Genomic DNA, 15,828 nt, shown 5'->3' on the forward strand with positions numbered 1-15,828 from the left:
GGGGGGGGGGGGCGGGAAGGCATCCCAGTGACTGGTCATAGAAATAATGTAAGATAACATCCCTGCTTCTTTCCGAACGCCCTGTGGGGGGCGGGTAGGCACTCCTGTAACTGGACATAGAAATAATGTAAGATTATACCGCTGCCCCTTTTCCAACGCCTCATGGGGTTATAGACTTCTGTCACTTACATTTTGCCAAGTTTCTCGAAAACAATCATTTCTATAAAAAAAATTCTTGGAATAAAAAATGTGTATTGCAATGAGATCTACAACGTTTTTTTGAAACATTTTTTTGAATTTTGCATACCAGATGAAATAAACTTAAAAAAAAACAATATTTTTATGAGTTTTTGATGATTTCACCATGAAAATCAAATTTGAGCCATTGTTATTAAATATTCCACTCGACTAATAGTAATAATTTTTAGGATGTAAAAATAAATTCTCGAAAAAAATATTTAAACAAATTCCATTTGTTTAAATAATTGAAAATTAAGTAACCGATGCTAATAAATAATCCAGTAGATCAATATTGATAATTTTAACTTAAAAAAAACAGAATACAGTGCTCTAAATGTTGATTTCATGTAGGATTGACATCTTTTGTTTTAAAGGTAGTTTTCACGTACTCATGGCGGTGTGTTAGGGGTGTCAAACGCATATGTTAAAATAAAAAAAAATGATGGAATTTCTTTTTTCGGATTTGGAATTAAATTGTGGGGATCGTTGTCCTCTAAAAAAAGCGTTTTTGAGCCACCCTATTGTTCACTGTCACGGTTTGGTTAAGTCAATTATATTCCAAAAGAATGATTAATTTAATTTCAGATACCTCCCGACGATAAATTCCTCGAAGAATATGTTTGATTGGCCTGGTGAAATCTCTAGAGTACCCGGGTTGTCGTATGTCTCATAATTATGATTTTTAGATACCTCCGTAGGTTCAGGGTCTAAATGCCTGCACGTAATGTGAAAAATTGAGCTAACAGACCACCTAGGTAGCCCAGACAATTTTCACTTTTTCAAAAACTCATTTTAGCCTTAGCAGGAACGCAGGGTCTCAAAATTTTATAGTAAATTCTCGGCTACATCTAGATTGTCATATTTCTTATCATTATAACTTTTAGATACTTTCGAAATCTTAACACATAAATGCCTTCTTAAAAATTCCACAAAGAATATGTATCAGTAACCTGGAGAATTCTCTTCAGCACCTACCATAGATAGTAGTAATCCTGATACTTACGACTATCAGATACCTCCGAATGTCAAAATGCCTTTGAAGAATGTGAAAATTCGACCTGGTAAGTCACCTGGGAAACCCAGACCATCCTCGCTTTCAATGTCATGAATTTTTGCCTTTACAGGAAATTTGGGTCTCAAAATACCTCGAAGAATATGTTTTAGTATTCTGGTTAATTCTCTGGACCACGGTGTTTGTCGTAGTTCTTATAATTACGACCTAAAGATACCTCTGGAGGGCTGGCACCTAAATGCCTTTGAAGAATGTTAAAACTAGACCTAGCAAGTGACCCAAAGATCCTGAACTATTTTCACCTTTTTGAAACCCGTTTTAGCCTTGAAAACAACGCAGGGTCTCAAAATCTATAAAATATTATAATTACAAATTTTAGATTCCTCCTAAGTATTATTAGGAGCATTCGCAGGAAAACAGGGTCTGAAAATTTCTCGAAGAATATGTTTCATTATTCTGGTAAACTTTGTGGAGCACCTGGGTTTTTTCACAGATTTTTAAATTCCTCAAAGAATTAGTTTGAGGAACGTGGTGAATACTCTGCAGCACCAGAAAGTTGCCTGCAGAATGGCCCTAGACCTCGTAAGAAAGACCTTCCGAAGCAACTGTATCTTAGTATTGTAAAATATTATTGAATTACTGATATAATTTAGGTTTTCCAGTATTTTTTAGTTATTTAAATAATATTAACTGAATATGCTTTCATTATGTTTTATCTGTTTCATAACGTAACGAAATAAATGCCATGCTGACATTCGTTTCATTTCGGGATATCGATAACTGAAATAATGAAAATTTTGTTGTCTGAAAATATAACATAACGTAATGTAACAAAAGTTTTGTTCGGGTCCCTGTTACAAATCATTTCTATTAAGATAATTATTTTTTATTGGTAACTCATCGAACTGAAGGACTAGCTTTTTCATGTTCAATGTGACATTATTCTATCTTTCTATTCTTTCTTTTGCATTCCTTCATTTTTTAATTCCTCTCAATACGCTTCCATTACATTTTTCTAATTCGATTAAAAAAAATAGATTTTGCTTTTTTTCTACTCCGTGATGAAACTTTCGACGGAGAAAAATACACGTATTATGGGGAATTTAGATTCTGAATTTTTCTGAATTCTTCTCTTCTTACGGGTGGCCATTTCATTGGACCTCCTCTACCGATCCAGTCACCGATGAATTTGCGATTCAGTAATTTTTCTCAAGAAGGTTAGGGTGAACACAACGCCGTTTGAGATCTGCTAGCTATTGATAGAGGACCACAGGAACCGTTTTTAAAACCGAAGCACATTGAAAAGTGATTGGTATGGGCGAATAAAAATATCCCATCGCGACTGGTCAAACGTAGTGTTCACAGATGAGTCATTGTTCCGGGCATGGGTTCATGTACGACGTGCGTGGTCCATACACGGTCTACCATTCGTGCAACACCCTGCACCCTGCGCTATGGCCGAAAGTTTGGGGGAAAGTATGCCCCGACGATGCCAAGCTATAATCGGCATTCATCAGGATTGAATGTCATATTAGGGAAACGCAGCATAGTTCCAAGCGAACTGACGATTTTTTCTTCTTTATCTTTCGTTTGAAAGCGCATTTCCTGAACAGTCAACAACGTCATTTTTCGTTAATGCAACACCATAAATTCGCATAGATCCAATTTGTTCTATTTTGAACATGCTTGAAGATGCAAAAAGTATTAATCGACTTCAAAAACAATTTTGCAGTATATTCAGCTCCTAAAGAACTAACATTTCTTTGCTATTAAAAATCGATTTTTTAAAATTTATTTATTTTTTGGTCCACCCTAATCGACACCTCCAACGACGAACTTTTTTCAGTTTTCAGAAGGTTTTTGTAGGTTAATTTATTAAAAGCTTTAAGTCTAAATTTAAAATTGAACAAATTTCAATGTTACCTTGTTCTGTCGTGTCTCTCCTTTCCATTTCTAATGTCTTTCTTTGTAAATGCACGTGCTATTGTAGAGGTATAGCGATGCTGTTTACTTGCGCAAAACTATAACTTAAGGAAGACTTGAGCACATTCACTTTGGGACACCATGGGGTTGTCTTAGGGGTGGAAAATCTATGTAATTGATATATAAAATTCTTCGTTAAAAAGTCCTCTACAAGTCCGATAACTTTTTCGTTACATATATCCAAAACCACAGAGGTTGTTTCACAAACCCCAAGAAGTGGTTTTTCTTATATGTTTTATATGGGAAATTTCGAGTGTAAATCAAAAGTTTCAAAAAACAAAAATATGCAATTTATTTTACGGCTTTCAAACTGAATTGGAGGCATTGGTTTCTTTCAGCACGAAAACCAATTTTTGAATTCATTTTCGAACCACCTTCCATAAAATCATTGATTTATTACTTTGCAATCAAATTGTGAATCTCGCCTTGCTCGAAACGAACTCTGGTGGTGAAGCAGTTAAGTAAGCTAAACACAACAGCTTAAAATATATAGTACATCGTTATTTTGCGTTTGTTAATTTTCGTATAATTCGGCATAGTTTATCATCATATATACGCCAAATAAAGTTTTAAAAAATCAGTTTACTCCTTATACATGTAAAAGTCATTTTGATACACGCTTAATTTCAAAGTATTATTTGTCATTCGAAGTCTGATGAAAATTTTGATTTGCCTTCATATTGAAAATTATACCTTGGAGTTTAGTGTGATATTTAGTTGGCCCTTCAACTTAAATTCTATACTAATTTCCACAGCCCCGGAATGGAGCAACTTAGCACACAAAATCTTTACATTCTACATTTCGCGTAGCTACTTCTTAGGACTATTGAAGGGCTGGCAGTCAAAAGAGGCTTATCCCTAATATTTTTTTAATTGATTATTTTGCATTTTTTGAATCTTTCAGATGTATATTTCTCTCAAGTGCAATTAAATGTATGTTAATGCAATGCAATCTATGCAGATGTAATTTCTCTAAATTTTCAAGTTTAAAATTGGCTATCCTGTTATTAATAATATACGGAAATCTTTTCATTTTTCTGAAAACTTCTTTAAACATGGCTTAGCCCTTTTTGTCCGCTAGCTCTTAAATTATACTCTATCTTCCTTACATCTGTCTCATAGATAAAATAAATAAACATGATTTTTCGAGCTTGGTAAGAGAATAAGTGGGTATCCTCAAAAATTACAAACAAACTTATACCGACAGTGATTCAATTTTGTTTGCAGGAAATCGACCGAAACCTTCGTTCCATTTCGTTATTCATAGAAAAAAGATATTTCACTATACTGCGATCTGTTGTCTCTACATTTTGACGAAATTAGATAATATCTGAAATTACATTAATAATGGGATCCAAATTACTCTATTTACTTGACAGGACCGAAATGAAACGAAAATTTTGGTCAGGCCCTCGGTGCTTGTCTATTGGTTATAGTTCAACACCAATTAAAAACAAATAAAGATATTGAGGAGAAACTAAAGAGAAAAAGGCAAGCATACATTAATAGCAAAATCGGAATCAATATGGTCGTTAGCAACTTGTAAGAAATAAATGCGGATGCTATATTAAAAAGTAAAAAGTAAGCAAACTAAAAAAAATATCAAGAAGCTGAGAGTGAGATGTATGAACACATCTAGATCTCTGACTGCAAAGAGTTAGTAATATTTTCTAGCAACTTTTGTTTGTAATTTCTGCTGGCAATATACAAGCAATTGTATTATTTTCTTAATTCTGATATCGGCGGACTTTCGTCCTTCCTATTTCATATTTCAAGTGCAGGTAATAATTGTTCTTAATTATACCAATTATAGTATTAGTAGTTATACACTTAAACTTATCATAAAATACATACACATATAAAATTTAACAATACAAATTTAATTTTAAAGGAACGTTGAAATAGTAAATATCATTTATCCTTAACACTGAAAAGTGTAATCGTGCGGCACTGACGCGATGCGCTGCTGTCAGGCCACCGATTCAACGCCGACAATTTTTCACTGCGTAATAACTTATCACATATTTATATGTAATGAATATTCAATAAATAAGACTTATATTTAAACAATGTATTGCACAATATCATATTTTTTAATACGCTATCTCCCAAACTCTAAAAAATCGATACATAATACTTTAGTGGCTCCTGGAAGAGAATATAAGTTCTAACCAATAGAAAATAGATGAAAATCCAAATACATCAGAAATGAGAAAATTGTCATGCGTATATAATGACAACCGTTGTAAGAAATGGAAAGTGAGAAGCGAGACACGGAAAAAATTAAGGGGGGAGACCCATGTAGCACCTCAAAAATAACGGTATATTTTAGGATTTTTTGGGAATAAAGAATATAACGAATCTTTCCAAAACTTTTATGGTTTATTCAGGCACTTTTGAACTAAGAAATACATTTTTTCTAGCCATAAATCTGCATAACATTTTTAATTATAAGGGCAGATGTTAAACATGTTCAACCGGGAGGTGTGAAATTGTCAGCACTCTAGTTTCTTATGGATTCGTCTAAAACGAAAAAACAAAAAAGTTTCTTGAATTTTATATTCTTAGCTTCTGTGTGAGACAAAAAAAGTTTTAAAAAAGTAATCATTTTTGAATAGGTGGCGTCCGTTTAAAACGAAAATTTGATTTTCACCCAAAAATTTGTATGAAATTGTTTGAAAAGTAATTGTTAAAAAAATTATTTTTCCAGTTAGTAGAGGTTTACATAGAAGGCAATTATGAAAAATATGAAACCGAGAAAAACGCGTTTAAAGATTTACGTGTTGAAAAGAAGGCAGCATCGGAAGGATAGCGCGAGGCGCGCGGGGCGCCTTTTAGGGGTAAAAGAATGCACCTGCGAATCTGAAACTTTTACACCATGTTTTTGGGATCACTAGCTTCCATTAAGCAAACAAATAATCGATTTTTTGAAGCCGTTACATGGGCCGTCCTCTTAAATAATCAAACCTCGCTTATTTTTGATGATATTGTTAAAAAAAATATGTGTGGCAAAGTTTTGGAATAAGAAAAATAGATCCATAAATTGTTTCTAAATTACCAGGAAGCCAAAAATGTTAATACCATCAGTCAGCCGAAAATTTTTTAAGTTCTTGCTTAATACGATTGATAAGTGGAACTGCAGGATCTTCTACTAAAAGTTGGGAATCCGCTAAAAGACGCATGGTGTTTACTTCCGGTAGATTTGGTCTGTGAAACGGACCTGCACTCAATGGTCGCGAACCCCATGCTCCACGTGGATGCGGTCCCATATTCTCAGTCTCTTGAATTAATTCCTCCATTTCTGTGCGCGGCACAGAAGATCTTGGACGGGACTTTATCTGCGATGTCGGTGTTGTAACCGGACTATAAAAATAATTGTTTATATATGCATAAATAGTGAAATATTAGAAGTCTAATCTATTTAACAGACTGTAAAATTATAATATGAATTGGAAAAAACTTTTCCTTTATAAACATCTACCAAGTGAAAATGGAAGAGGAGATTTCAAAAGGCTGGTGAAGAAGAATAAAACTGTTAGACATGCAGTGTGGTCAATAATGTGTTTTTATTCGAAGGTGTGGCGTAGGAAATAAAAGTCAAGGGGTACACAAATAAAATGAAAGACATGAAATATGGGTTTTATGAGTTAACTAGAAAACGCAAAGATTTATATTAAGAGAGACGCGGTGAATGCGGCGCCGCTGGAAATGTGGCCACTCATATTTACGAAATTAGCACATTTTCGAGGAGTGGTGACCCTTTAAGAATATGTATTTTTATCACATCAGCATCATAAGTGCGATTTTAGGTACTGCGAACGATACCTAAAATAGCACTTTTTAGCGTAAGCTTTAAAAGTTTTACTTAGGGTGTTTAGGATATTTATTTAGGGTACTTGGTGTGACGGTCTAGTGAATTACACTTCTTTTATACTTGATATAAGAATACTTTTTGTTTATTGACCGAAAGATACAGAATGACCTGTCCGTAGACAGGGCGCAAGGACTACTGAGGCCCCGAGGGCCTTGTGTAGGCGTCGTAGGCGAACTACCCTTAGCTAGAAACAACTAGAGGGGAGAGTGGTAAAGTAGAAGTATTACACCCTCCTCGTTAGACTCGTTTTGCTCCAGAAAAACGCAATTTAACAACTTTAGGTGCTACTAACGGCTCACTGTTTTCAATTTCATGTGCAGGAGGAGCCTGTGGAACGTAGGTAACAATAATTGGTGTTGGGGCTGTGTTATTATTAATGTTATTAGTTGTACAAAATAGGTCGAAAGTGATTTTCGGCAGACATTTTCGTGCTAGATCATTATTATTTTATTATTATTATTATTATTATTATATTATTATTTTATTTATTATTATTTTTTTATTTATTATTATTATCGATATCATCTAATGTTCTACCTTTTTCCAGCAATTGCTCATTATCAATCTGCTTTTGGATTAGTAGCAGTTTATCGTTGAGTAAATCTAGATCATCACTGGTATAAGGTACAGAAATATTTTTTGTGTAATATATGTGTTTTCTCAGTTCTCTACTGTGTTTTAACTTTACTATGGCACCTTCGGTGGTTAAAATACAATTGCTTTCTGACGATAGAAGTGATGCCTCGGTAATTTTAATATCTTTGATTATTCCTTCGCAGTTGGTTGTTAAGTCTATAGATTTTTCAGGAACTATAATATATCCTTGACTTTCTGCTAAACTAATAAAAACTAAATAATCGATTTTGAGAACGGATATTTCACATGTTGATAAGTCTAGTGTTTTAATACTACTACGGATAATTTGGTTTTCACAATTGTGTGTATCAGCTAACAAATAAGTTGGATGAGAACGTTGACAGATTTTGATTTTTTCGTGTAACCTGCACTTGAATATTTCTTTTTCATTCGTAGGAACATACATGGTTTTCGGATTGTTTAGAAAAATCAACTGTTCCTTCGGAACAGGTATAAGAAATTGATTGCCATACTGCTTCGGTATCGGAATTAAATGTTGGATTTTATATTCATCAATTTCAAATATTGGTATGTTAACTGAATACAATAATTTCCTATTATTCAAACAAATGCTTATTTCAGATATGTCAATAATATGTTGGTAATTCACTTCTTTGAGTGGCAAAGCATACTTTACGTTAAATTTATCCTCAAAGTTTTTTAAGGATTCAATGAGCAATGTTGGTGTTAAAATTTGCGGATGTACTGTACCATGTTTACCCTCGTTAATTGAATTTATCAACAATGTTATATCTTTGTTCAACTCAACTATAAGCAAAGTCATGACTATAATTTGATTTGAAATAAACAAATTTTAGGTATTATCATTTACTCGGTTGCTCATTTGGTTGAGTCGCTCGGAGGTTTTTTGGTTATGTACAAAACGTGATTCGCCATCGTGAGAGCCAGAATTTAATGTCATTCTAATTACCTGCGTTTGGTTTTGGAGACTGGAAGCTAACTGTTTGTTTTCTAAGTAAAGTTTGTCTAATTGACGATCAACATATATCAAATCAGATTCTGTCAAAGTTCCGAATAGTGTCTTAGATATACTACCTATCGCATTAATTAAACCTCTTTTTCTATTGTGTGTTCCCCCCAACAGCTTATATAAAAGGCTGCGCTGAATACCAAGTCGTTTCATCCTACCGTTGATGAGGCTCAACTCGAATTGCTTAGTGCAATTTAAACACATGTTAATTTTTGATTCGTAGTGCCCCATCAGGTTATTAAACCTAATATTAACGTTATCTACGTCGACCAATACATATAAGTGCCAAGTTTCGTGATATAATCTAGCGTCGCCTAAATCTTCCGCAAAAATAGTGACATTATGGAGTGGAGTCACTACGAGGCAGGAAGTGAAGGAGATGAGTGAAAGGATGACCCAGGCAGTTCGCATTCTGAAAACATAGGATTAGTGATAGTATGGTTTCAGACGATTTTCGTGAATTTTGAGGTATCTATTTTCAAAAAGAATTTCGTAATTAGTTTGGCTATTACGCCGTATTACTGTAGCTGGACCTAACCATTCTGAATCTAACTTGTTTCTTTTTATTTCGTTATGGACAAGTACAAGATCACCGGCACCGAAAATAGGGTTTAAAATGACAATATTTGAGTCCTGTAATTTCTTTAATCTCTCTTATGTCCTCTGGATGGATTCTTTTCCTTTTGCTAAATAGGCTTCATGCCGCTTCCTCCACATATCCAAGAGTTCTTGGTGGTTTAAAGAACTGGTGGTGGCAAGAATTGAAGGCAAGTTTGCTGTTCTTCCAAAGGTCATTTCGAAAGGTGTTAGCCCAGTACTTTCATGAACTGCTACATTATAAGCCAAACAAGTAAGGTTGAGGTTCAAGTCCCATTTCGTTTGATTATCGGCGATAAAAGTTTTTAACAAATCCTTGACCGTCGCGTGGGTTCTCTCTAATGCTCCATTCGCCTGAGGGTGAAAGGTTGTAGTTTTTATGTGCCTAATTCTAAATAGATTTTCGAATTTTTGGACTAATTCTGATACAAAGTTTGCTCCTTGATCAGTCAGAATTTGTTTCGGAGAAGAAAATATGTATATATAATGATCCGTCAGTTGTGTTATAATTGACTCACTGCTGGTTTCTTTGAGCGGTATTAGAACCAGATACTTTGTTAAAACATCTTGGATAGAGAGTATGTACTCGTTTCCAGATTGTGTTATAGACAATGGTCCAAAAATGTCCATTGCGATTTTATCGTTAGGTTCCACCGGCACGTCGGGAATCGCTGCTTCGATTTTTGGCCTGATACGTGTTAACTTCTCTCTCTGAAAGATGTCACATTTCTTAATGAAATCGATGAATTCATTCTCCATATTATCCCAAGAGATAATTTCTCTAAGTCGCTTTATGGTTTTATTTTCTCCAAAGTGACCTGATCCGATATTTCCATGTGCTTCAGACAAAAGGTTTTGTTTGTCTTCTTCCGTTAATTCTTTGTTTGGTCGATCACATACAAAGAATGCATGTTCCGGGAATTTTTTATGAAGAAGAAAGTTAAGCATGTCATGCAACCGCACTTTTTCAGTGTTTATTATTAAAGGGTTTTCCATGTGGAACTTGAAGATTTTCCAGTTCTTGCGATTAGTGAAGTCCTTGATCTTCTTATACAGTAGTTTAATCCAGTCTTCTTCTTCATAATCGGGGAGTTGGATTCGTAAAAGGGAAACAGATTTTGTTTACTCACTTTTATCCAGTTTTCGCCGCTAGCGACAGATTTTGTCTTAACTTTGCTAGGGAGTCGATTTGTTTTCCATGCCCGATATTCGTCAGCTACTTCTTTTTCGTCCTTTGGTTCCATGAATCTAAGCTTCATGGGCCCGATTTCAACATTTTCGCTGTCCGTTTCAGAAGGTTCGTGTTCGCTGTCGATGTCTGGTAATTCTATTGTATGTCCTTCTTCAACGTCTCCTTCACGTGTTGGATACATACGCGATAATGCATCGGCGGCTGGATTTTCTTTTCCTTTTATATATTCGACTACATACTGGTATCCCTCAAGGCGAAGTCTCCATCTGAGTAGCTTAGACGCTGGATCTTTAATATTGAAGAGCCATTTCAGGGCCTGATGATCTGTTTGGATTATGAACTTTCTTCTTAACAGTTATTGCCTCAAACGCTTGACTGCCCAGACTATAGCAAGCAGTTCCTTTTCTGTTGTGTCGTAATTCATTTCGGGTTTATTGAGTGTCCTAGAAATATAACAGCAGGGATGACCATCTTGAGAAAGGATGGCTCCGAGACCTACATTTGAAGCATCTGTTGTTAAAACAAATTGTTTTTTGTAATCAGTGTATCTTAATACTGGCGATGAGCATAAGCAGTTCTTTAGATCTTCGAAGGCTGTCTCGCAAACTGATGTCCATTAAAAAAGATTATTTTCCTTTGTAAGGTCAATTAGTGGCTTAGCCCTAGTGGAAAAGTTCTTAATAAATTTTCGATAATACCCGGCAAGTCCCAGGAACGATTTCACCTGTTTTGAATTTGTTGGTGTTTTGAAGTCCCTTACCGCTTGAATTTTATTGGGGTTTGGTTTAACCCATTCTGCGGTGATAACGTGACCTAAATATTCTAACTCTGGTCTGAGATACTCACATTTATCAGGTTGCAACTTCAATCCTGTTTGTCGCAGTCTTTCGAAGAGTATGACGATGTTCTCATTGTGCTCTTTGAGGCTTGAGCCGAATACTACGATGTCGTCAAGATAAACAAAGCAAATATTTCCTACTAAACCTCTGAGAGCTGTGTCCATCATCCTCTGAAAGGTTGCCGGCGAATTCTTTAGACCGAACGGCATTCTCTTAAATTCGAAATGACCTTGTGTACTAAAGCCTGTATATATTTTTGATTCTGGATCAATAGGTATTTGATGGAATCCGGAGCTTAAATCAAATGCTGAAGAAAACTTCGCATTTCCTACGTGGTCGAGTATATCATCGATTATTGGTAGCGGGTATGCATCTAGATCAGTTCGTTCGTTTAGTTTTTTGAAATCAATGACAATGCGCCATTTCTTCTCCCCAGAAGCATCGGATTTCTTCGGAACTACCCATAATGGTGAGTTGAATGGTGATTTTGACATAGAGATTACTCGTTTGTTAAGCATCTCTTTTACTTGACGATTGATTTCAGCTTTATGACACTCCGGCTGGCGATAAGAAGGAATGTTAATGGGTCTCTCCTCTTTTAAGATAATTTCGTGTTTTGCTAGATTTGTGAATGGGAGAGGATCACCTTCTAAGGTGAAAATATCATGATAACTTTAGATAATTTTGTTTATTCCTTCTTGGTTATTTTTTTCAATATGCGAGAGTCTTGTATTTACTCGGAGAAGTTCTAATCTCTTGGCTAATTCCTTTGTGTAATAAAATGTATTCTATCTTCGCGTTCGGGCTGAACACTTATGTACTTGAGTTGAATCTCCGTGGTTGAAAGCATCATCATTTGGCCTGTATGATTAGAGATTGGAATTCGTAATTCATGGTTTTGGATTCTATAAATTGAGTCTGGAATATGCGGATGATCTGTAATTAGCATGTGCCCCTGTTTCTTTTCTACTTGAAAATTAATTACTTTAATCGAGTTTTCTGGTACAAATATCCCATCGTCGTGTAATTCGTATTTAACGTTGTCTAATTCTAAATGAGTATTTGAAAGGCTAAATTTATAACTGTGCATGAATGGAACTCCGATAATTCCATTTTCTGGTAGCGGGAAATCATTTGCTACAATAACAAACACATGCTCTTTTCCCTGGAATTTAAATTTTGTTATTTCGTTTGTCCGGTGTTGGTCATTTCCCATAGAGAACACTTCGAAAAAATTTTCACGCGGATGAATTAATTGAACAAGCTCATCCTTGATTAGGTTGAGTGAGGATCCACTGTCCACTAAAAGTCTTCCTGTTCTGTTTGTTCCATGTAGGTTTGCTCTAATTGAGAATAGTCTTTCTGATATTGCGGAGACTCTATCTCTGTTGATAGTTGATCTTCGTGATGGCCTGGAACATTTTCTGGATGTTCTTCTTCCACCTGTAAATTGTGGACACGATTCGGCGGGCGGGAGTTCGAGTGTCCTATCGGAAAATTTCGGACTCTACTGTAGCATTGGGATTCGTTATGTCCCGGTCTTTTGCAGATTTTACAAAACATCTGAAGTCTTTGTTGTAAAGGCAGGGAATGATTTAGAGGGTTGTTAATACTTGGGTACTTTGAGGCGGATGATACATGTTGGAATGCTGTCCTAGATTGAGCAAAGGCCAGTTTTGTCAGGGGTTTGTTACCGGGTGGTCTAACAGTTTAGTATCTATTGTGATGCTTTTCCCTATAACAAACCTCAGACTCTAAGGCTTCCTGCTGTGCTTCGTTCAAAGTACTCGGTCGGAGAGGACGAACTTGTGCGCCGATTTCATTCTTCAAATTCATGATATATTTTTTAATTGCCGATTTTTCCTCTATTTGAATTGCTAAGCGTCGCGAAGTTGGATTTGATTGTTCGTTCTGGACCGCATAAATTAGTTCATTATAATGCTGCCGGAACTGCATATTATAATTCTGAACGATCACAATCCCGGTTTGCTGGACGGATTCGAGTTTTGACCGACTTAACTCAACTGAACTGATTATACCTACATTTTGCCTTAAGGCGGAGAACAACTGATCATAATCATCTATTGAACTGAAGCGAATTGCGCGTTTTGCTTGGTCCTTAATTTTTTCGGCTATTATAAAATCCAATAGTAAATCCGGCTGCGAACATCTCGATTTCGCACGCTTTACTGACTTGACAAAGTCGTCGACACCCACATCATCACGTCCTCTCAATTCTTCGACGGTTCTGATGATGTCCTTTGCGGGTATAGACGTTGTCACAGGAATGGACGTTGTCTGTAACCGATTAGCTTGAGAAGACGTGAAATTTCTTCGCGGAGTCGGGGATGTAGAGCTACTTCTAGACTCTCGGCCTTGAAAATTATATATTCGCACGCTTTCCTGGGGATGCTGGGTTACTACTGGTACGTTTTACCCGTAATTTTCAGCCTGATCCGTTCTATTATTTCCTAGTGGAGGAAGAGACGAATTTTCTACTTTTTGAATATCGATACTTTAGCAAGGAGGATTTTTTAGCTGCTTATTTCCTTGCGGAGGAATAGACGAATTTTCTGGTTCTGGTAAAACACGATTTTCGCATGAGGTATATTTTTCTCCTTTTCCCGAACTCTCATCTTCCGTTAAGAGCATATTTCCCTGCTTCGCGAGATATTCAATTTCTCTTGCGCGCTGAGAATTTTCAGCGTTTAAAATTCGTAGCGCATCTTCTATCTTTTTTTGAAAGGTTTCCATACCACTCAATTTTTCTATAATAAATTTTATGGGGTCATCCATCATTGTGGATGCTTCCTGCGAACCGCACGATAAATCTTCTTTAGACATTCCTCGAGCCATGAGGAAAGGATTAGTATCGGGATTTAGGTTACCTAAAGATTCTTCACTTGTTTCCGATTCTACCGTCGGGTATTCTATTAAATTTTGTCTATACGCTGCGAACGCCAGTGTGAGGTAGTATTTTTATCGCACAATTTTGATAGTTTGGATCGCGACGCAATTTGCACAATGCTTATTAATTTTATAAACTAAACGTAGGTGTTTTTTGAAGTAAGAATCCGCGTATTACTTCTTACTATTTTTGAATTATTATAATTTTTACTAAACTTACGCAACAGGAGTTTGAGTGTCGCTGGCGCAGTTGAGAATCGATGGTAGTCTACTGATGTTGGCAGGGTCAGGCGGGATGCTGCAGCTCCGTAGGCAGACAGCTGGCCGGAAAGTCGGGAAATTCTTAGCCTCGCGTGGTGTTCCCTTTGAAGAGTGACGTCGCGCCTTTCTTAAGAGTCACTAGTAGCTTCACTTGATTTGCACTATTAGCGTGATCTCTTTTGGCTAAAGATTAATAGTTTACTGATAATCCTCATATGCCCTGGTAGTATATTTGCGCTATCTTTGAAACCTCGTAGGTTTTCACACATATGGGACTATGTTGCCACAATTCACTTAACTGCACTTAACTTCACAAATTCTCTTTTTATCCCCGAAGAACGTCGTATCGATCAAAGGGATCGTGGCTAGGATCGCCAAAATTATGTGACGGTCTAGTGAATTACACTTCTTTTATACTTGATATAAGAATACTTTTTGTTTATTGACCGAAAGATACAGAATGACCTGTCCGTAGACAGGGCGCAAGGACTACTGAGGCCCCGAGGGCCTTGTGTAGGCATCGTAGGCGAACTACCCTTAGCTAGAATCAACGAGAGGGGAGAGTGGTAAAGTAGAAGTATTACATGGGGTACTTAGGGTATTTTAGTATCAAATTCTTAACCAATGCACATTACTGGACTCCGTCTCTGGACCATATCGGGTTCTCAGATTACGACTAATATGCAACCTATTTGCACCTAGGATTTACTGATGTGATAAAAAGTAGTATGTGATCCTTGGCCCCTAAGTATTACTTTGAGTCGTGTAATTGCAGTACTCAGCCGAAAAAGTGCCACTTAGGGTCCTTGTTTTATATTATTATTTTTATTATTTATTACTATTTATTATTATATATATCTATATATATATATATATTATTATACTATTTATTACTATTATTTTTCCGATGTTCAATTATGAAGAAATTGTTCTTATAATGTTAATTCCTTAATTTTTACGAAAAAGTTAGTTCTGGTTGTCCCGTAAGAAAAAAATTTCGTGGCACATCCCGAGTAAAAATGCTTCGACTTGAGTTCGACTTGAATTGCCTCCAATCAAGAAATGCGGAAGTCGAAAAGTTCGACTTGAGCATGTCTCAGCTTTGAGACGGAGCCAGGCTTCAATTTATGTTTTGGAGACAAGTTTCTATGTCTTGAAGACGTGAATTTATCTATTCAGTTGAATTTTCATGACTTCAACACGAGAGGTTTATAACTTCGTGTGTATATCTGTCCTAACGAAAAGGGCTATTCTGTCTATCATAAAAGCTAATCTTCGTTAATGATTAAACAATCT

The 15,828-nt window shown here is 35.9% G+C and overlaps 1 protein-coding gene across 5 annotated transcripts in view; it reads right to left on the reverse strand.

The window, feature by feature from the left end:
• Positions 1-3,797: 3,797 nt before the first annotated feature.
• Positions 3,798-15,828, reverse strand: part of LOC117176311 — a 422,202-nt gene continuing 410,171 nt past the window's right edge. For 4 of the 5 annotated variants that reach the window (XM_033366523.1, XM_033366522.1, XM_033366527.1 and 1 more), the window contains one exon: positions 3,798-6,598. In XM_033366523.1, the coding sequence (XP_033222414.1) occupies positions 6,319-6,598 (280 nt within the window). In that variant the 3' untranslated portion in view covers positions 3,798-6,318. The remainder of the gene's footprint in view (positions 6,599-15,828) is intronic. The other variant, XM_033366524.1, reaches the window with a different exon arrangement.

The sequence above is a fragment of the Belonocnema kinseyi genome, chromosome 7, assembly GCF_010883055.1.
Source record: "Belonocnema kinseyi isolate 2016_QV_RU_SX_M_011 chromosome 7, B_treatae_v1, whole genome shotgun sequence".
Lineage (NCBI taxonomy): Eukaryota > Metazoa > Arthropoda > Insecta > Hymenoptera > Cynipidae > Belonocnema > Belonocnema kinseyi.